We start from the raw sequence: 25,121 nt of genomic DNA, 5'->3' as shown, positions 1-25,121 counted from the left end.
GCGCAAGATATGCGATAACGAAATTGTTTTTCGATAATAATAATTTTTATAAGATTTATTAGACTTTTATTTAAAAACATTTTAATAGTTTTGACCCTCAGTCAAAAACAAGTCTGTTACTAGTTTCCAACCTTTATGAACCTTTGGGCCACATTCACAAATTAAAAATGGTTCTAGAGCCAGACAATATAAAAAAATTATATGATACTTAGTGATATTTGCTAGTTTTGAAATTTACTGTGGGCCGCATAAAAGAGACATTAGTTGCCGACCCCACTGTTCTAACTTAATTAAAATTAAATGTATAAACATATTTAAATCAAATCATTTTTTATGGTGTAAAATTTATCTTAATAGGTAGGTAATTATATCAATATTATAGATAAGATATATCATGCGTAAACTAGATTTATTTAAGGTATAACATTAAATCTGAAAATATTCAAATGTACTTGTGTGAATATTGTTTTTTTTGAGTTACGAAGATACATTTTCAGTTAAACAATAATTTGATTAGGTACCTACTTATAAAGTTCCATTGAGGCCGTTCGAAATTATTTTGCCCGGGCCAAGCTATAAAACTAGTCCAACCTTGGCTCCGGACACCCTTTTCGTTAGATATGTAATTATATATTTGCCCCCCCCCCCCAATAAATGTCCAAGTTATGCCCACGGGTATACCTATTGCATTCACGGCTCGCCGATCATTTAACACAAGCACCTTATTGTGTAAAACTAATAGTTATTAGTTAATAGTTGGTCGTTGCCCGTTGGTGTATCACTATTTTACTTACTACTCGTTTATTCGTTTATATTTGACATTTGTAATCCATTATATTTTTTTTATTTTAATTTTACATCATTTTAAGACGTCTAAATATCCCATAATGGTAAGATATTTTGTTCCAATATTAGTTTCTAGTTCCTAAATTTTTATTGTTTTTATTATTATTAATTATTATAAGCAAATTCTCTAATAAATAAGTAGACTAGAAATATCAATTATTTTTTTTTACCTGAGTCAAAAAAAACTAATGTCAACCAGGCTTAAAAATACCGAGATCAATACAAATAGTAGTCAAAATGATAGTGATAAGATTAAATATATATACATTTGCTGAACCCCCCCATAAAAAGTTCCTGGCTACGCCACTGGAGCACTAATATGTACATGTAGATATGTAATCATATCTATAAATATGTCTACTTATATAGCACTATACCATATCAAACTGGATGTGAATCTTAACAATATTGCAAGATAATTTCTAGATAATTATATTTTAGGTAAGCATTTAAATTTACATGACGTCATACACAATCTGAAAATGGTCAGGTTCGCATTACAAGAGTGACATCCCAAATAAGGGTGTATATTGTTCTAGTGATTTTCGCTTTTCTTGTGTTGTAGTTAGGTAGGCGTTTTCTATTACGAGATTAATAATTAGTCAACCCTTCGTTTTGTGCTACTATAGCAGCCAAAAGGGTGTCAATCATTACTCACGGCGATAGGTCATATTACTTTCTCCTCATTTCTCAGCTTCTATTTGACACCACATTCATGATCATATCTTGATGATCCAGAGACAAATGATTCAGAGAAATACATCCTTTGTTACAATTAAATGGTCTATACATTTAGATATCAGATTTTTTTCCTCAATATATTTCGCTCGCACGTATCGATATGACATTTATAACATCAGATCATTCCAAATCTGGGTCGTGTATCAAATAACAAAACGTAAAGGACCTTGCATTGAAGTAGTTTTATATTGTTCGTAATCAAGATGGATAGAAAATATTTTTTGTAAATTTTGTTATAGATTCAGAATATAATGATAAAAATAACCTTTTAGAAGTTTCAACTTGAAACAATTATACTTATAGACTATAGTCGATAATAGTTACCCTATAGTAATACATCGGTCAGTTAATTGTATATATTAGTGAACATGACTGGTATTATTGAATATTAACATAGAATATTTTACGATAATTTTTGTTCTTTTAAGTAATTGAATTCCATGTAATAGTTTTTAGTTCTATTGACCATAACGAAAATAAGCATAATAATATATTAAAGAACGTAGGCAGGTATATATAAATAAAATATACATGTAGGAACATAGTAGTATTATATATATACTATATGAACCATTATTCTACTTACATTTTTATATTTTGTAAATTGAATTAAAGACAACGAATATATCAAAAAAGAAAACCTACTATATTATATTTGTATACAATATGAATATATGTAGTTTGCACGTAACGGGATAAAATTATTATGATTAATTTTGCTTAAAAAATGGAGCACTTTTTTACTATACAGATAACGATAATTATATAATTATTATCGTATCAGTAATCGTATATGTATGTATTTTAATTTAGAAAAAAAAAAATAAAACCCATATTAAAAGGATATAGTAAGTAATACGATTAACAATTACATTCACACACAAGCATAAAGTAACACGAGAGAAACTAACTGCTCGTTGATGGTATTCTTAAATGTCGGATTTATCAAGAATTAACAAATATTGTTATTTGTGTTCGTATTATCATATCATATATTTATAATCAATGTTCTTGTCATAAGATAAGTAGCCTTTGATTATACGATTATAAATATGATACTATAGGTACATAGTCTTTTATAGTTTTTAGTAAAAATATTATGAATTTTACATTTTTGTTAGAGTTAATATTGAAATGTATTACATTATTTTAAAATTGGTCAAGATAGGCCAAATTAAAACTATAGACTGGTAGTATAATTATAAAAATAAAACTTAAATTATATTTAGTTCGGTATAATCCTTGATTTTTTAAATTATTTTTTTTAATATTCATCAGTGATTAATTTAAATGGCACAGCGTTAACAATGCATTTCAATTTAGGTCTTGTAAAAATGTATAACTAAAGGAAGTAATGTATAGTAGTAAAATTAAATAATGGACTGTTGGGTCGTAATTTCCTAAAAATATTTTTCCGGATGTATGTTGTTCTTTTTTCTATGTTAATATTAATTTATTTATGTAGAAAAATATCCGGTTATTAAATTAATGTTGTGTATATAATTATTCAATATGATATTGTTCAATTTTGTGTGTTTTTCAAAGTGATAACATAAGAATACATAGTTTTTATATATATTATATAATACGCACTTCGAAATAACCAAGACATGTATTACCATTTATTAGATATAGTTGGTTAATAAGGGTAGGTATATAAATAGGTATAAGTAGATTCAAGTAAGATTTATTGTGTGCAAAATTAACAATAATATATTAATATGAATTCATTGAATTGCTAGATGTAACTCCGTTAAGTTAAAAATTTAAATTATTAACCTAAAGAAAATAAGTTGAGTTAATAAATCTAATTTAACTTTTAACTTATTAATTTGATAATGCTCAGGCTTAACTACTACTACACATGGATTATAGCAGAGAAACTTTTGATGAGATATGATTCATAATAAATGTTTTTAATCAAACCGCTATTATGAGTTTGATAATTAAATCATCACGGACTAATATATTCTAATATATAATATTAAATAAGTTTTGTGCATTACAATACGGTTTCACGATAGGTCTCTATTAGTATAGGTAAGCACATATTACGAATGGTTTTTGACATCATGGGTGTACGCATAAAAAATACTGGGTTTATTTTGGCATCCCCTGCAAAGACTTCTTAATACTAAGATTTTGTTTTAAATATAAACTTAGGAATCCCTACTGTTTTGACTAAATATTAGAACTTTTATATAGATATCAATAGGTGATATAGTTACAAGTTTTATAATAACTATTTTTACATGTAAATGTTGACATTTATATTCTTTACATCTTGTATCTGAAGGATGGCTATACTTAAGATTAGGTTGCCGGTTAATCACAAGTTTAGCCAATGTTTTTGCCTAATGTCAAACTTTCAGATTTTACCCATTAATACAAATGGATAATCTCGATACTAGCCAATACAGTTAACATAATCCAACCGTTATCGCCTAATTACTATATAACATTAGCCTTCCAATTAAAACTAATTTTAAATTTGTATTAATATATTGGAAAGTTGGACAGAGGTGAATTATGCATGTAAAATATTTGCAATAATATCCATTGTACATTAATTACAGTTCTCGATTGTGTGTATTCTAATATTATTTTAAAATGTACATGGATTTCAATATTCATCTACATTTGGTTGCATACAATTGTATGCCTGATAAGTACCATCCGTAATCATATATTAGCGAGGCAAGTTTGGTTCAAGCACTAAAGGTATCAGCTTTTAGTATTTAATATAAAATATCTTGTTTTATCGATTTATTATTGAACGAATTTAAAATTATGATACATGCATTTACAACTATTGTAATATTATACTCCAGTTTAACATGTAGTAATAAATAAATAAAAACCAATTAATTAATCTTCTCGAATTTTTAAAGTATTTATCTATAATATTTTTTGTATGACTTATATCGTTAAATTATTTGTTTGGATTATATTATTTATTTATTAGCAATGTGTAGACGGATAATGTTAATTTTTGGTGGACAAGATCCGAAATTTTGACATTAGCCAACAATATTGGCTAAACTTATGATTATCCGACTAATCTTAAGTGTAACCGTCCTTCAGACATTAGGCGTTACATAAATATATGCGGAAAATAATCGTCAAAGATTTATGGGGGGGGGGGAAGGGGGGAATTATTGTTATTTTGTACTCCGTAAGATAATTTCAAAAATACCGATATTCCCTGATGAGTTATATTAAAAAATATAAACCTATTCACCCGATTTTTTCACTCAAAAAATATTTTTCGAGAGTAGTAGTATATGAGTTTTAAATTAAAAAGACCAACACAGCGATAACATTCCCAATTTTTTATACCGTTTCACCGTGGTGTCTCATCCGACCTAAGATTCTTGCTCCTTTTTTTTTTTTTTTTCTTTGCACTTTAATCAGTGCGTGCGGGGCCATGTCGTGTTCATCACTAACGGGATAGGCAACATCACAATTGGTAAGCTCGGATCAGAGACTGAAACCGCCACCACGTAGTTTTCAAAAGTACGATTCGATTAAATAGAGTAGTACCTTGTTCGTGGTGCTCGTGTTGGCCCCGGCGTGCACTAGTCTCCGTACGACGTGTGTGTGACCCGCGATAGCCGCGTGGTGCAGGGCCGTCTGATGGTCCGTATCGAACGCGTCCAGACCGACGTCGTCGATGTTGTCCAATAGGAAGTTGACCACGGACAGACGGTTATTCCTCGCCGCGCACATCAGCAGCGTGTACTGTTTCTGCAGACGAGAACAAAACAATTAATAGGTACATCAAATAAATATCAGGTTAAATAAACAAATAGATATCGCATTTAAAACCTTTAAAATGGATATTGCGAATATGCGATCGATGATTTATGTTTTTGTGAATATCACGTTTTCGGCTTATTTTTCTGAGTACAACTCGAACATTTAATTGGACATCGCAATTGTAATATGAATCATTTGATTACATTGATAATAAAACTATTGTAAAAATGATTGCAGTTAGTACTTAATGATCGCGTTAAATTTTTCCGAAAAACGTGATAATCTTGTGCAATGATTTAACTAATATTTCATAGATGTGCACTTTGTATGGAAAAATTATTAAAAAATTAATAAAAAAAATCCATACACAATAATTCTCCAAAGAGATCAGAAAATATACGGATAATTGTTTTATTTGAAATGATTTATTTCGTTATGGGTATTATCATAGGTACGAAAATGTCTTTTTTCATAATGATATATTTTGAATAGTTTTGTTCGTTCTCGGGTACTTGGAAAGGGCTTTAAAATGTTGATTAATATTTTATTACAAAACCAAGTATGGTAAAGTTTTTTTTTTGATTATTTTCAGTTAACAATTAGTATATAGTGTATATCATAATTACATTTTTTAATTTAATTGTTCTCATTATTTCTTAAAAGGTTCAACAATTATTTATAATGTAAAATTTTTTATTTTTATTCTTTAAAGTTTGAGTCCAATTTATTCTGGTCAAAGTAATAAACTTGGTTCAATAATGATTAACTAATTATTAGTATTGATATTACAATATTGATAAGCAAAATTTTCAATTATAATACAATACTTTTATTATTTTTAAACATTAAATTGTACATAACGAATAGAGTTAATGATCTAGATTGTATGTGCTTAAACTATCAATCATTGCGATACGTTGATATTGAAGTTCAATATTCTTAGCATGCAGCGAGTAACAAAATAGGATGCATTTAAATAGATCAATATTATGTATTTTGGTATTCAAATAATACATGTTATAAATTTTAAAAATATAAATATTCCTGCTTGGGTTAGATATAATCCAAACGTTATTTGTCAAAGCGATCAATATTAAATTTTGTATTTGTTCGGAGAAAATCCTTTCAAGTACTCGTATACAAAAACCTAACTGGTTTTGGTATCGATCCAATATTTAGTAATTTTTTTGTTCGTGATTAACCTTAATATCAACTTTGCTTAACTACTACTAATTGCCATATTATTTCTAAGTGCACTACGTATTTATGTTATCTACTATAGTTATAACCAGGGTTTATAACTTATAGCTCTAAAAAATGTTGTTATAAGAGCTTAAATATTTATTTAAATATTTATTTATATTAAATATGCTCTAAAAAGTATTCATATAAGCGCTTAAATATGCACTAAAAATACTAAAATATGCAAAAAAAAAACGTTTGTATATAAAAATTATTATTTAATTATTATTATTTATTATATTATTTTATTATTTTAGCTTCTATTAGATACTGAATTCACGAAACTAACTAGCATGCATACGTTACGAAAAATCGGAAACGACTGCAAAATATTAATGAAAAATAATCTGTAAATAATCTGAGAATGATGATTTCGGAATATCTAGATAATGATTTCAGAATACCCAAATACCTAGAAACTATAAAAATAAAATACTACAGTACAAGCTACAATTTTATACAATTATTATGGTTTCCTTATCGATGGGATTACGAAGTTTCGGGCGTACACTCTCGCCTTATATATGTTGTCTCCAAGGATGGGTAATATCTTTAAAATAATAAATATTTATAATAATCCAAAATGAAAGAAAACAAAAAATAGTAAGAGAAAATGATAAAATAGAGTGAAAGTGCAAGAGGATATGGGTTGATCATCTTCATTCTTGTTTGAGGGAGGGCATTCGGGGTTACAAAGGTTTGAGAACAGATTAGTACAACTGAATAGTCTTGGAAGTAAAATAGATTTTACATTGTTTGTTGTCGGTCTCCGGTTGTTGATAAGCCGAAAATATATAATTATTACAAGAGAAGAGTGAGGTTAAAATAAAATTAAATAGACACAGGATATATAAATTAATGCTGAACACATTTTGAAAAAACACACAGAATTTGTGTTAATATTCACTTGATTGAAAGAATCTAAATATTAATATTATTGATAAAAAAATCAATTAGTAGTCGACTTATTAATAAAAATTGAAAACTTGGTTAAAATAAATTAATGTGCCTTTTTTCATTTTCAAAAAATCAGCAATAAATCCCGCTCCTGGAAATGCCGTTAAGCAGTGCTTTAGGTAGGAAAATTCATAAAAAATATAAACCAGTAAATAAAAATAAATAATAAATAATAATAATAGTAAATAATTATTTAAAGAACCTAAAATTTTTTAATTTTAATAATGCTAATTAGTATTACACCTATTATTATATAAAATCACACCAAAATACAATTTAAAATAAAATAATTATACATAGGCGCAATTAGACCTCAATTTTAGAGGGACTTTTGCCCTAGAATACTGTAGTGATAAGAAATTAAAGGGAGTCTTTGTAGTAGTTTACCAATAAAGAAAAACATGTTTAAAGATTTTTATTAATATTAAATCAATATAAGAATAACATATAAGTATATCATATTTAAATTACTATTTTAGAATATTATGGAATTAAATTATTTTGGAGACAACCTATTTATACGGTCATTAATTGACAATCCAACTTTTGATAAATACTCGCTATAGTGGAACCGAAGTTAGAGATATGCATAAATATTTTAATTTCAGCTTGTAAAATTTAGGAAATGTTTGTTTATGTTGTTTCCGAAATCTTAACAATATTTTGTAAGCTATAAATTTGGTATTTCGATGTATTGAAAAACTATTAATGTTACATTTACTTCAAGGTCAATAAAACTTCTGATTTGATATAATTTAGTATTGAAATGTTTCCATATAGAATTGATGGACTCGATTAAAGTTGCTAGTTCTAGTGTTTCAGTTATATTTGAATAATCTTCGTTAAAACAATGTTTATGATTGGACAAAACTATATATTTGAAGATAAATGTATTTTATTGATAAAGTTGTCGGAATAACATCAACTAATTAGAATCATAAACAAAATATAATAATAATAATTATAATAATAATAATAATAATAATAATAATAATATAAAGATATTTATAAAATCAGATCGTAGTGATCGTAATAATAAAAAAAAAAAAAAAATAACAATAAGAAAATTGCTATTTACTTAGATATCTGTCACAATGACAATTCCGATGAGTTTGATCCGCAGTCGGTATAACTGGACGGGAAAAAACTAAAATGTCGAGTGGTCTGAATACCCGGTGCAATGACAGAATAACTCCGACTATTGCACCATTGCTCGGTTCGCAAAACCACTAGAACAGGCTTGGAGGGGGGAGACCTTCTTCCTAGTCGTGTAAGTCGCCTCGGGTAGGTCTTACTCCGATATCGGAAAGAAGGTAAATGGTATCGGTTTGACCTGTGCTTTTGCCTTTTATACCTATCGCGAGGCGGCAATGGCGTACCATCACGCGATGGATAAATCTGTGGTAGTCGCGGCGACAGGTCGAATGATGGACAAAGCGCGATTATAATTTTAATAAGGTTGATAGATAATAAAATATTAAATATTAAAAATAATAAGATATGTATAAATGTAAATATAACTATCCGCGGTTCTATTTGGCAGAAGCGATAACGCAATCTGACACGGTCGTGTCACACGAATACCGTGATCTCACCCGTTACACCCCTTTGCCATGGTGTCACCATTCGTTCCATTATCAATCGGGACGCCCGATAGATAATCAAACCAGTTTTCGGAGTCGGCGATGAGCCCCGAAGCGTTCGCGGACGGTGTGACGATCGTCGAGAACGACGGCGGCGCTTGTCTGCTTTCTGCCGTCTTCGTAGCATTTTTACTTTAATCTGTCATTTTGACATTTATTTGGTTTTTGTTTAATCTTATATTTTTCTCCTTTATTTTTTTCCTTTATAATTTTTTTAAAGACATCATTATTATCAATATTAAATTAATTTTATTGTTCTTTTGTTATATTTTATTATTATTATTAATATATTGCATTTAAATTATTAATCTGTGTTGTGCATCGTGACAAATCGTTAATTAACAATAGTATTAATAATATCCTGTGTAAATATAAACGTGAATTTATAATGAGATAAGAATAATAATATGAATGTATAAATATGTAAGTATAAATTAAAACAAAATATTGAATTCGGTGCAAACGTACAAATAGAAGTAAAGTTTCAATTTTCTCTACTTCTACGTATTTTCAGAATAAGTAGCTATTTCAAAAGTAGAATTTTTAAATCTGGATTTAAAAAAATTAATTTTCTACTATTTTTTTAATTTTTTTTTAAAGATTCTAAGCGTTTTGGGATTATTTCTAATAACGAATTTTGTAGTAATATTCTATCATTAGTGTCTGGTTTTATATTATTTACTGTATATTGAAGATTTCTTACAAGTAGTATTACTAAAGACAATATCAGATATTTTTTTCCGGAAAACTATGACGTCATACATTCAAAGGGTTTTAAGATTGAAACACAATCTGCTATCAAATCCAATTCTATTGCAATTACACCATTTGAAGCTCGTCGAAGAGTAACCATTGAAATAAATAAAGGATTTTTAATTGTAATAAGCCTCTTAATCATAGTCAAACATAAATTTCTCCTGGAAATTAACTTTTTTTATTTTTAATTCGGGGTGGCTTTTTGTCTTTAAAACTCTTATTTTCTCAATCATAAAATTACTATGTTTAAAATGAACCACTACAGCTCAACATGTTTTTAGCACTTAAGTAAGTTCTGTATTTTAATTAATAGCTTCTTTAACACTTAAAATTGAGCTACACATGAGCAGTGATATTCTTTGAGATTTTCATTGTTAGCATTTTTATATTTGCTCCATTGTCCAAAACTATTGTTACTATTTTATTAGTTATATCCCATTGATTTAAAGTAGAGGAATGTGCGGATACAATATTTTATCCGGTATTACTTTCACGTACTTCTTTGATAGCAATAACTGGTGAGTATAAATTATCATTGTATATAAAATGAGAAGTAGCAGTTATATAAGACTTAGCGGAGTCTGATTTCCAAATATCCGTTGTTATAGCTATATACTAGAATTACTATAACTATATATATATTATGAATCAATGAATTGATGCTATCTTCAGATATTAAAAAATGTTTCTGAAATTCTATGTGATGGCCGAACATTTTAATTACAAATTGATGAATCAACTGATGTTAGTAAAAAATACTAACTAATAAGTTATGTATAATTTTTAAAAATAATATGGCTATTCAACAGTTCTTACTTGCAATGGATTATCAACAACATTAATTGGAAAAGATAAAAATAATTGTGTTAGTGATATTATAGATAAAAATTAATTGTTATGGGAAAATTGTAATTCCGTGTGTATAGATGGATTTCCTACAATAGCTGGAAAGCATTAAGACTTCGTTTTAAGAATAAAATAAACATTTACAAATATATATTCAAGATATTGTTTTCTATACCATGATGAAAATGATTACAGATAAGATGAAAAGTGTTCTGGAGTTATTTTAAATCGAGAGTTCTTAAAACAAGAATTCACAAAAAAAAAAAAATATGTGGAGAAGTAGATTTTTAGTTTTACACACCAAAATTCTATGATTATCGAAAGATAACATTATAAATCAATTTTATGAAATGAAAACCAAATTTTCGCAATTATTCATTAATGAAGAATCAAACAACGATTATTAATTTTGTAATTCAATTAAATAATCCAAAGTTGGAGCACAACACGTTCCTAATTATTTGATAGTTTTAGATAATTATATATCCTAAACTTAAATATGCAAGATAAAGTTGAAAACTAATAAATATAAGTGATAAAGTAAAAGATTTTTTACGAACAATTTATCTTTGGATAACGTATGTAGAAAGAAAATAACTATACATGTTTAACAGTAGATATTGATTCAAATGGTATTCAAAAGTAACTTTTCGTTTGATTTTTAAGCATCTCATAATTTTAAAAGAAAGAATGAATAAATATTTTCTATATTTATCTGTTGACAAATACGATTGGGTGCACAATTATTTTGCAGTAACATTATGTGTTATATTTCATCTAAGATTAGCAAAATAAGAATAACTTTTAGAACTTCAGTTTGATCCTTCTTTGTAATGAAAATATAATGAACTTACATTTGTTCATTTTTAGAGTTCAACCAAGTAATCAATCAATAATTATAGAAAATGCAATTAATATATTATTACCATTTTCTACAAAATTCTTCTGCAAACTTGTATTTTTCACCCTAACCAATAAAAATAAGAAATGTGAATAATTTTTATCAGTTGAGTAAAATATGCGAGTATGTTATCGTCAATCCTTGAATTGAACTATTGTGCAAGAAATTTCATACACACTTTATATTAAAATTGAATAAATTTAGAATAAAAATGTTATGATACTAATTTTATATACATATTTTTCCATTATAATATTTTATTATATTTAAATGTTTTTTTTTATTTATTTTTTTTTTTTAATAAATAGTTCAATTTTTACAGAACACCATTTAGAAAACACTGTATTAGTGAGAGCAAGTTGTATCTAGTGGGGAGGAAGTTGGTATTTTGATAATTTCTTGAAACAATTTTGTTTCATTGGATTAAAAGTAATTGAAAAATGCAAATAAAAAATACATTTTCAAAATCTACTATCTGCTCCGATTTTTTTCAACTTATGATTAGTGTCAAGTTAAATCTGTGAGGCTTAGAGTGGCAAAATTTGAATGGAAGCATATTTTACACTAAACTGAAGAAATTTATTCTTATTTTTTGGTGACAATGGTTGGTGTAAGGGTGGCGCTAATCCTGCTCTATTCACGGTCATAGGATACGAATATTTTATATAATGCACCAAAACCGAGACTACGTTATTATGGATTTCTGGAATATACTGTTTAATAAGTTTATTTTAAATTTATCCTTCTGAGTATGATAACTGTCAACTTGTTAATGCATTATTTTTTAAATGTGACTTTCGTATTGAATCATATGTATTATGTATATAATTGAAAACTGTTGATTATTTCATTAAGGCAAAAAATCAAGTCAAGTATAAAATATCGATTTATTTCGTAAAAAAATGTTGATTGAACATGAGATTATACGTAAGTAAAAATAAATTTATAGTTATAATAGAGCTTAAAAATAGTTAGTAGCTCATATGCTAAATTCTATAAGACTCGATATTTTAAACACTGAGATACACGGAAATGTGAAGGTACTTTAAGACGTATATTACGGATGAACTATAATTTTTTTTATATTAAAACATTTCAACATTTCAGGTAGGAGAAATTAGAAGATTTTGATCAAGTATAAGGCACTAGTTCGTACTGCTAAACATAGGTTAACTGTTAGAATTAACATATTCATATTATTATAAAACTTGCGTCATCGCGCGGTGCAAAGCTTAATACGTACCACCCATATTCTGCGTAATAATTGTACTGTAAGAAAACCATAATATTATGATATATTTATATTGTAACCGAGGGGTCTTTAACTTATAGCTCATCAAGCTTTTCAAACAAGCCCATTAAATTTACTGTTATTTTGTCAATATTTTTCCAAATTTGAAAAATGTGCACGTGAAATGATTCAATATTTAGCTCTCCTTACTTATAAGCGGACTTGGGTAGTATTCCGAATACAATATTCGGAATACTGTATTCAGAATACTTTTTAAATACTTTTTTTGAAAGTATTCAATAAAGTATTTTGAATAATTATAACGAGTATTCTGAATACTGTATTTCGAATACCGTTAAATTTTTTTTTTTTTTAAATGATTTTATTACTTCTTTGTCGTATCTTGTATAAGCTAATATCAAGTATTTATTATTGTAAACTATAAACTATAACAGTTATGTAATATAAAAATACAATAAAATAATATATATTTAGTCTACAATTTCAAATATTTCTGTTGAGTCGACATCTATTATTTTTATAGTATGAAAACTAGAAGTATTTTAAAAGTATTAGGAATACGTTTGAAGTATTCAAAAAATGTATTTGGAATACAATTTGTGTAATGAATTTTGAATACATATTCGGAATACTATTTTTTGTAAGTATTCGAGTATTTATTCTAAATACTTTTAAAAAGTATTTTACCCAAGTCTGCTTATAAGAACAGACGTTTTCAAAAATGCAATACATCAAATCTAAGTATAAAACTAACTTAAGCGACGTTGTTAATCAGAACATCAAAGTGTGATGCAAACTATCAAGACATTTTAAAACACAAGTACTTTCAACCTTCTTATTAATAACTTACTTGTATCACTATAGAATAAATTGTGAATTATAAAAATATATTTTTAAACGTGTTCTTGTTATTTATCGGAGTTTCGTGTTATCGATTAATTAAAGAAACGACTTCAGTGCTGGCCATACTAATTTAATTTTTACATATTATATATACATATAAATATGTGTGTGTGTGTGTGCGCGTGTGTGTATATCAGAGTGTTATTAGTGCTTTTAATGATTTTTATTTAATCAATGTCATATAATTTGTGGTTTGAAACTAAGAATTATAATGTATACGTACAATTATAAATATACTGCAGGCCAGAGCATGTCCGAAAATGGAATGCTAAGGCCTCAAGCCGTAAACATAATGTTCGCTGTAACCATATATTACGAAGACACTAGGTCTTAATATCAAAGGCCGACATAAATTAAAGGTCACTCTCTTGTGTTCTTCATCCATTATTGCTGCATAAAATAGTTAATTATGCAACTTGGAACTCGGCGTAGACTATAATGGTGTTCACGTGGCCGCCGTTGAATTATTCACGCAGAAGTGAATTGGTTATGTTTTGAAACGACGTCATGACATTGTATTAATATTGTATAAACACAATATCCAAAGCATATACATATTATCACCCTCGGCAGTAGTGTGGAGATAAATAAAAAAAAAAAAAATCGTTAAACTTTATCGTACGGTAATATTTTTGTTTATTTATGTTACAAAAAATCTAGGACTTTGCCATTAAGTGCTTGTCATCCGCGATCATTTTGTACCCTCAAGGATCTTTTTATGCATTCGACCACGTTCCATGGCGTGTCCTGTACACATAATATGCTTATTGTATACACTACGGATAATTCGCATAACCCTTGTGCATGCATCGATCACATATGATTATAGATATTTTTACTTAAGTGGGGGAGGATAAAAATAATACTAACGAACAAATATTTTGCCCCCGACAGAGTTTTGATTGCTTACAATGTTTGGTTATAGTTCCATTCCACCGATCAATCTAAAGACTATTTGTCAAAAGCAACACGCGTTTATTGGACAAACTGGCGCGAATATTATTTATCGGCGTACAATTTTTTTTCATTTTCCCGTGCATTAAATGCAAAATTACTGCGTACAATTCAATGAATTGTAAACAATATTTCTTCAAAATATTATGTACGGGTACCGAATTTGGAATTTTCGTTCGATACCGATTAGCCTTGAAAACATTTATTGGTAATCTAAACTATTACACTATATATTAAACATATTATAGTTTTTCATGCATTGCATTATACCGAAATGTTTTGAACGATTTCAAAAAGTAAATATTATTTGTGTTGTTTACTTGCATTTAATGTAAGATGTAACGATTAATTTTTTTTTTCAAAGTAGTTTGGTCGGCCTCGATAGTTTTCCAAATTTAGAAACATTTTGTATAGTTTATTATCAGTATACAAAACCTAGCAAAATAGTTTATTATTAAAGAAAATAAATTAGTTACCTACTAATAAAATAATACATTCTATTTTTGATGATTAAGAATATTATTATAAAATGTTTTTGTTAAATTGTTTTTGTTTGATTAAAAATATGCAGTGAACAATTACTTTATAAATACTACGAAATTAACAATTTACGCTACCGACATAGTTTTTTTTTTTTTTTTATGAGAACATTTTCATTTTATCTTTTTTACTTGTTAATAATATAAATAAATAAAAAAAACACCATTTGCAAAAAACAAAAAAAATTTTAAATGCAATCAATTTATCTACTAATTAATAATTATGTATAACATTATTTATGGTTCTTTACAATATATTTGGTATAATAGTCAATTGTTGTTAGGCATTTATAATCTTACTATGGGAGGCATTGTTAGCGTTTTCATCACATTATCGTATATTATCTTTATCATCGTTATTCTATTTCAGTTTAAAACATTTTATTATTAATTACGTACATGAATTATGATGCATTATCATATTTTCAAATATTATTTTGGATACTTTAATATTCAACTCATTATTATTTAAAACATTTAAGTTGATTATAAGCTGAGATATATGACTAGTGATAAAAATAAGAAAAATAATGCGTTATTTTGATGGGATGAAAAAATAAAAGTCTACGTTAATTAAATCTTTCAGGTGTCAGGTATATCATCAAGTTTATTTAAATATACTAGGAATACGAGTATACTTAAGTCGGATAATTCTTATAAACATTTTTTTTTTTAAGTAAATTATTTGTTTTTAGTAGAAGTGATGAAAATATTAAAATTGACGCAAGTTGTAGTTATAAGCAAAAAACTTATTTCTAATTTTTATTTGAGCTTTGAAAATCATCGAAAAGATCTGGAAATATATCATGAATATTGTAAATCGTATTCATTCCCACACGAAGAAAACTATTTTAATTGAACATTTAATTTATGAATACAAATAACAAATATAAAATTTGGTAGCTATAATGATTATAATAATTATTATAGCTACCCGATATATATATATATATATACTACACAATATATATTGTGTACCTGTCATTAGATAGTCATTAGTTATTATGACGTTATTACGTCGCGACGTTTCTAGAAATAGTGAATACGAAAATGAGAAATACGTATTATAATTTGGCATAGAAATATATTTGAGTTTTTCGTTCCAAGTATAGATATTATGCACAGCCCTGTGTATGTCTACGACAAAATTAAAAAGGCAATAAGAAAAGGTTAATGTTAATATGTATTTTAATTAAAAAAAAAAAAAAAAATAGTTATCATTAAAAATATTTTTGAGCGTATATGTGTGAGCTTGACATACAATCCGTAAATATTATAGGTATACAAAATACTGAGGTGTGCTTAACATTGTTTTCAGTCTATTATGGATCATCGATTTTTTACAAACTAAAGGACACACTTCACATCAACAGTTCATTCAATTCCTGTACCAGCACTAATTTTTATAATTAAAACTGTAATTTGATTGCTTCATTTTTATACTTAAATTTAAGACGAACGCAAAGGCTTGACGTTATTATAGAAAACTCAAAGCTTTCATAACGATATCTTATAAAAGTATTGAATTACAGTTGTTTTGTTAATAATATAATTGATGAAATAAAAAAAAAACCTCAAATCATCATTATTAAGTCTATATAGTTTAGTTAACACTAAAATGATTAAAACCAACTAACACAATCAATAACAATTGAAAGTCTGAGAGAGTTTATGGCCCTTGAAATACTTTCAAATTTAAAACAACCCTGAAACGTCATTCTAAGAACAGTACTAAGCTATTCTTGGGGTTCATTTTTTTTTTTTACCACGGACCAATTTTATTTTATTCAATCACATTATTTTTATTTTATTATTTTAATTAATTACGTATAATATAATTTTTAATTCTTCATTTTTTATTTTGATTTAAACCATCTATATAAAAAAATGCATATTGGGAGTATTTGATATAATGACGTACATGAAAAATATAGAAGGAATAAGCCAGTAATTTGTGAAATTAATAAGAATAATTCGTATAAATACGAATAAAATATAAAATAAATATTCAAATAGTACATAATTTATAATTTAACTAAAAATGGAAATTTTACATTTATTAGGGTAGTGGTTTCAAGTTTTGAATGAAAAGTTTATAAACCTTTTTGATGAAAAGGTAAAAAGATAAGCCACTAAAGAGATTATAATGTATCTATTTTTGTACATAGTAAAATACATTTAAGATTTTCAGCCGAACGATGGAGATATATTGGTTTGACAAACATATGTTTTTTTCGATAAACCCATTTTAAACACATTTTAAGATAGTAAATGTTTTTTTGTTGTGTATAGAAAATATCAAAAATCGGTTGATAATAAAATGTATGCGTGTTTAAATCTTATAAATTCTTGTAATGTACATGCAAATTTGAAAAAAAAATTACAAAAAGTTATGATTAATTCTTTAGGAAAAATCCATAATACATGTAAGTCTGACTAAGAAAGAGAAAGTGAAATGTTAATTTTTTTTAGATTTGAAACCTCTAGAACATCCAAATAATATGCGACTTACTAAAAACACAATTCCTAGGAGATTATACTGTAGTGCAGGCGAGTGAACCGAAACGAGTGGTCAACACCTAAATCACTGTCTCACTTTTTTATTTTTTTTTAGAGACAAATAGAAGATTGCTACTGTGTTGGATTCGTATGATTTAAAATAAAATCCATTTTGTATCATATTAAAGCTAAAATAGAAGTATAATTTGGTTTTCACACATTTGATATCCGCCGATGCATATGTCAAAAAAAAAAAAAAAAAATTACCGTAATAATATATTACGTTTGTTCTTAACATATTTCTTTAAAAAACTGAATTATTTCAGGTCGGGTTCGTATGATTTAAACTTGGTTTTTATTTCACTTTGTTTAATATACATCTTATATACTTTTAGTATAGACATTTAATAAAGATACTTATATAACCTTAGTTAAACTCTGAATAGGTAGTATATTAATCATAAAAATGATTATGAAATACCTTTTAAGTTAAAGGTTTAATTCAATGTTCATTCTGATTAAGTATATAATTTCACTATGCCGGTTAAATCTAATCTAAAAATCACTTCAAATAGTTGTGTGTAAGTAAATAACTAAATTGTAATAAAATAATTATTATTCCTTACTTTACCATACTTTTTTTTTTTTATTAGAAAAGATAAATATAAAGTCTGTAATTTATGTTTTACATTAAAAAATATTGATAATTTATAAGTACTTACACAAGATGTTTCTGATATGGTTGAGGAAACTTTTATATGCGTACTTTTTGGAGTGATACGAGTAAAACGAAGAATTGTTTAAAAAAATTTTTATCTTCAAACTCTGGATTTTATTTAATTATCTTTAGAGCATTATTTCGAATTTAAAAATGAATACTTGTATTACATTTCTTACAAATTTCTCACGTGAATCAATATGTGAGAAAAAAATCTGGGTTTTATTTAATTATCTTTAGAACATTATTTCGAATCTAAAAATGAATAGTTGTAACATTTTTTATGTGAAGCGATATATATCATCGATTTTGGGTTTGTCACCCGTTTTTTATGCCTGAGTCTCTAACAACAGAAAACATGATACGACATCGATTTATTTGAGAATTCTGCAAGATTAACGAAAGTGAAATTTATTTGTTGTTTTTTCACATATCTCATTAATTAATATTGTTTTTATTGAATTTCAAATACATTTTCTTTAGTTATGATTATTATACAATAAAAACCGTGTTAAATTAATCATATATATGAAATAACAACAAATAAGTTTCACATTCGCTTATCTTGTAGGTTTTCAATGCAAATCGATAAGTCACATCATATTTTCTGATCCTGGAAACTCAGGCGTGAAATACAGGCGTAAAGCCCAGAATCAATGTCACATATCGTTTCACGTGAGAAATTTGCAAGAAATATGTTGTATAAGTATTCATTTTTAGATTCGAAATAATGTTCCAAAGATAATTAAATAAAACCCAGATTTTAAAGATATAAAAAGTTTTTCAAAAGATTCTTCATTTTGTCACTCTAAAGAGTACGCGTACACCAGTTTCCTCAACCATTTAAACCATTTAAGAAACACCCTGTATATAATATATAAGTCTTGGTAGCATTTGTAAAAGGGGTTTCCCGTGAAACTACTTCAGTGAGGAGAATATTTATTTTCATTTTCTATTTAGAGCAAGACACGCGTCTAATTTTATTTGAGACGATGGATTTGGTTATTGAAAAGTGTGAGGGATGAGAAATTTTCGATGATTAGGATAGTTGTTTGTTTTTTGTGAAATTATTTTGTAATGACTGGATGCTATGACAAGGAGAGTTGGAATGTTTAAATTTTTCTGAAGCGTGAGGTTACTGACATACCAATGAGAATTCATTAGAAGTCGGAGGTTTATAGATTGAAAAGGTTGGCGTTAGTTTATATAAGATTTTTTGTTGTTCCTCATAGTTATACTTTTTTTTAAATCAGACCAGATTGCAACAATTTTATAGTAAATTTATTAGTTATCAAATAGTTTAAATTTTATTATTTTATAATAAATATTCTACTTGCATTTTTAAACAGTGATGAAACAGTGGTCTAAACTATTCAATAGTGACAATTTTCAAATATCCCGTGTGAAGAATATTAATTAATTCCATTTATCCATTAGTGATCATATGGCTGATGGACGTTCAATGAACATTGTTCATGCTCCATTAGTGTACGTTGTATAGACATTTCGCTGTATGATAAATTGAATATATTCTCGACTTTCCATAAGTTCAAAATTATAATATTGTATTCGATGATCGTGAGCTCTGGACCAAAATTCAACAACTCATATGGTTCATAAATATTGTCAAGAAGATATGTGTGTAACTAATTTAATATTTTACACATTTGCCGGCAGCAACGAAAGTTATGCATATCTTTAAATAATTAGTGATAATTAATTAATTGATAATAATTATCAATTAATTAATTAATTAAATTAAATAAATTAATTATTAATTACACAAAAATTGCATTTTTAATTTAAATTATAATTATAATTTGGTATACATTATATATGTATACCATTATATATGTATACGACTTATTGTACATATACATTATTCGTAATGCAGATTATTAGTCAAGTACATAGAGTTGATTATGCTTTCCAGAAATTGTTAAATCCAAACTTTGATGCCAATATGTTCAATTGATTCAAGATGAATCGTTCATTTTGTCGTGCTAATATAACACACATATGTACATGCTACACTTAAATATAATATACCATAACTTTAGAGACTATTAGATTTAAAGTGAAATTAACCAAGGGTATTTTAATTCTTAATACAGTAGGGTCTCGATAATCCGAACAAAATCGGGGAAAGTGGTCGTTCGGATTATCTAAGGTTTAATAAAAAGATCAATTTAATTATCAAATTTATCAAAATTATCAAAATTTAATTATATAATTTAAATTATGAAATTTATTTTTAACTGTATTAATCATGTAAAAATTCGTAATTTATAAAGACAATGTATACAAAAAATTATTATAATTCTATATACGTGTATGTACAGATAATATTTATTACATAATATGAACATTATTATTTAAAATATATATTTACTATTATTATGATCAGGGCTCCTGACTTGTAGCATTTGCATATTTGTTTTGAAAAGTCCTAGCAACATTTAAATAAGTTACAAGTATGTTTTAGATAACCAGGAAATTAAATACAAAATTTTTTGTTGCATATTTTGAAGTTTTGATGCTAGTTTGTTATTTTGATGTTTTTACCGCTATTTGACGTTTATATCGTCATTTTAAAGACAAAAAATGAAAATTCCATACAAAGTCTTTTTCTTTATTAATATTATATTTACATTTATCAGTTTATACTTCGGTAATTGTCATAAAAGAATATTATATGACAAATTATGTGATCATTGGTCATTAGGTATTTGGTAATTCCATTGATAAGGTCTCTATTAATAATAAAATGATTTCATTGTTGATCTAGTATTATCACATTATTTTCATTATGCTTGAAACACTATATTATATTAAACAGTCGTTTCTGATTTCTGAAGACGTATACACATCGGTGTTGTTTACTTGTGCAACATGTTTTTACTCGCTAACTTAATTTTTAACTTTGTTTTTATTAATTTTTCATCAAATTTATCATTATTTTACAATGCCTAAAGAAAAAATGTCCGTCACTAATCGTCTTAGAAGTTATGTGCGTGAATTTGGTGCAAACATATTCGCAATTGACGTGAGTGTATTATTGTGTAAATTTTGTGATATTAAAATAAACCACGAAAAACGATTCAATATCACCCAACATTTAAAAACTGAAAAACATTTGAATTCAGTTAAACGTGCAGTAATTGGATGTGATAAAAAAAAACAACAGTTAGTCACCAACACAACAAATTCATTTAATAAAGATTTGTGTTTCGCATTAATGTCGGCTAACATACCCTTGAATAAACTTTCGAATGAAAGTTTCCGTAATTTTTTGAAAATGTGCACTGGAAAAGATGTCCTAACAGAAGCAACATTAAGACTTGGATACATTATTGAAATTTTTGAAAAAACTATGGATAAAATTAAATTTGAGTTGTTAAGTAAAAAAAATATGGTTTAGTATTGACAAAACAACAGATATTGAAGGAAGATTTGTTGCTAATGTGATTGTTGGTACACTCGAGGTAAATTCTCCAAGTAAATAATATTTGGTATATTCGGAAGTTTTAGAAAAAACAAATTATTCGACAATAAGTAAATTGTTTGACAAGTCTATAGGACTTATTGGTGTTCAACACGATAATGTTTTATTATTTAAATTTGACGCTGCTTCCTACATGGTTAAAGCTGCTAATTCCTTAAAAGTATTGTATTGTAAAATGGTCCATATTACGTGCACTGCTCATAGAGTAGCAGAGAAAGTAAGAGGGAAGTTCAGTACTGTTGACAAAGTAATTTCTAGTTTTAAAAAAACATTTCAAAAAGCTTCAAATCCCCGAACCCCAAATCAAATTTTTAGAAATGAAGCACCTAATTTAAATTTAGCACCTGAACCAGTAATTACACGTTGGGGTACGTGGATCAATGCCTCAAATTATTACTGTGAAAATTTGGGAATTATTCATAAGATAATTGAAAAACTAGACGCAGATAATGCTATTGGTATTAAAGAGGCCCAAAAATATAAATCCAAAGATGGCATCGAAAGAGACTTAGCTTACATAAAATCAAATTTTTCAATATTGACCGTTTCTATTACCAAGCTACAAGAAAAAAAACCATCTTTAGCTGATGCTCTAAATATATTTGAAAATTTAGAAAGAGCATTTGAAAATCTTCAAGGGTCAATTGGAAAAGCTATTTTAACTAAATTTAAAAATGTCGTCAGTAAGAATATCGACCTCAAAATTTTAAAAAATATTTCAAATGTATTGTCGAGCCATCAAAGAAACACTGAACTTGAATTTAGACTACCTGAAGACCTATTAACGGATGATCTCGTTTACTTTAAGCACGCATCAATAATATCTGTAGATGTCAAGCGATGATTTTTAGTGTACAAGACTTTACTCAGCAATAATCGAAAGTCATTCAAATTCGAAAACTTGAGTAAACATCTAATCATACAATGTAATTTTCAAGGTAAAAATTTAAAAATCATGTTTATTTAAATAGGCTAAATAAACTATAGGTTTTAATTTTTTATAAAATAACCAAAGATGAGGTATGATTTTCCACATCGATGATATTTGTAACGAGTGATAAAGTATACTGCAAAAATTAAAAAGACTTGTAATATATAAAATTTTAAACTAAATTAATAAATTGATAATAATTATGTAGATAGTAATTAATTTTTGTCATTTTCTTAAACTTATTTTTTTTTGCATATTTTAATATTTTTAGCGCATATTTAAGCACTAATATAAATGTTTTTAAGAGCATATCATTGCACTTATAACAACTTTTTTTAGAGCTATAAGTCACGAGCCCTGATTATGATAAACATACATATATATTAATATAGCGAAGCGATATTTTTCAAGCTCGTTCGGATTCCGCTTATTTCGGATTAGCCTGTGTTCGGATTATTGAGATTCTACTATATATATTATTCACTTTAAAAAAACTAAACCAAAAATAATTTTGATGCGACATAATCGGTTTACAAAAAAAAAATCTATATCGGATATTAAGTTATTATAAGACATAATAAATAAGTGCATACTATTCTAGTTATTTTATATACAAAACAAAATATTTTTATATAATTATCGAGAATACATTCAATACATTTATTTTAATAGATGTTAGTAGATTTTTCTTTGTTTGTGGTAAAAAAACCACTAATCAGTATCGATTTGAATTTCGTTCTTACCAAAACAATAAACCCAATTTCTGGTTATAATTGAACATGTCATTAGAGTTAAGTTGAATTAAATCACCGAAGTCATTACCTATGTGTATTAAAATCATTGTGTAACCAGCACTTAGTATTTAATTATTTTTTGTTTTAAATAAAAGAAACAGGATAAAATAAATTAAAACAATTAGTCTTCTTATATACCTATTATTTTCTCGAGTGCTTCATAATCGACTTTTATAGAACTATAAACACTAAAACACAACTATATAAGTTACCTGTGCCCTAGAGGATAAATAAGACGGAATCCACTTTGTATTATTTGTATAACTTCGTCGAAAATTAGTGATAAGTTTTTATAATTTATTGAAAATTGCGTTTATAATTGTATATAAATACATGTTGTTCATTATTTATTATTTATTATTTATTATTATTGGTCATTATCAGAAAAAATAATAGAATAGTGGTATTAAGAAATAAATTAATAAAAAAAAAAACTATTTCTAGCTCTATTTCATAAATAATAATCAACACGAACAACTAATGAGTTTCTTTGATATCATGAATGGTGCTATACATACATTTTTTATTATAAAAAATTTCATATTTTTTTAAAAAGAAATACAATTAAAAAATCGTTTTATACCTAAAGAAAGATCCATTGTTATTCTAGTTATTTTAAAAGTGAGAAAACATTTAAAATATTAGAGTGATGATAGATCATGAATTAAAAAAAAAAAAACAATGTGATTTGATATAATTTTATGGTAAAAAAATATGTTTTGTTGAAAATGTTAGAAAACTTTAAGTTTCAAAAATTGATCTTCAGCATATTTTAAACATATATAAGTGCATACATTATTTTTGAATAAAATGTCATTTTAAATAAATTGCTTAAAAACAATTATATGTAGAAGTAATATTTTATAAAAGTTAAAAACAAATAAATATAATTTTGAAATAAAATTAAAAAAATAATCTAATTTTTCTAAATCTAATTATGTTTATACATTTTTAAAATACTCAAATTATTTTTGATTAAAATTTTATTGTGTATTTTTAAAATATTCACCATGTTAACTTTATTATAAAGAAATTACTTTGTATAAATATTTTTTATACTTTCAATAAATTTACTCCTTGGTTAAACAATTATAACTGGATTAAATATGCTTGAATACATATTTATATAATGGAATAAGAAGTACATAAAGAGATAAGAATATTATTATGATGTCTTCGATCTTTATACAATTTACATCCACAAATCACGGATAATGGAATTTGTTGATGATATATTATTTACAATATTATGTTTCTTCTAATGGGACGTTTTCGAACAACCATTTCAAGGTTTTTCGTTTATGAAAAATGTTCGTCAATAGTGTTATAACTATC

General features: G+C 26.3%; 1 protein-coding gene across 3 annotated transcripts in view; it reads right to left on the bottom strand.

The window, feature by feature from the left end:
* LOC112684594 (ankyrin repeat and death domain-containing protein 1A-like) overlaps positions 1-25,121 on the bottom strand; it is a 112,894-nt gene that overhangs the window by 31,222 nt on the left and 56,551 nt on the right. For all 3 annotated transcript variants that reach the window (XM_025556193.1, XM_025556192.1, XM_025556194.1), the window contains one exon: positions 5,131-5,334. In XM_025556193.1, coding sequence (XP_025411978.1) covers positions 5,131-5,334 — 204 coding nt within the window. The remainder of the gene's footprint in view (positions 1-5,130; positions 5,335-25,121) is intronic.

This window comes from Sipha flava, unplaced genomic scaffold, assembly GCF_003268045.1.
Source record: "Sipha flava isolate LNK unplaced genomic scaffold, YSA_version1 252_pilon_pilon, whole genome shotgun sequence".
Lineage (NCBI taxonomy): Eukaryota > Metazoa > Arthropoda > Insecta > Hemiptera > Aphididae > Sipha > Sipha flava.
Note: the sequence above shows the minus strand (reverse complement) of the source record. Positions and strands in the feature narration are given on the sequence as shown.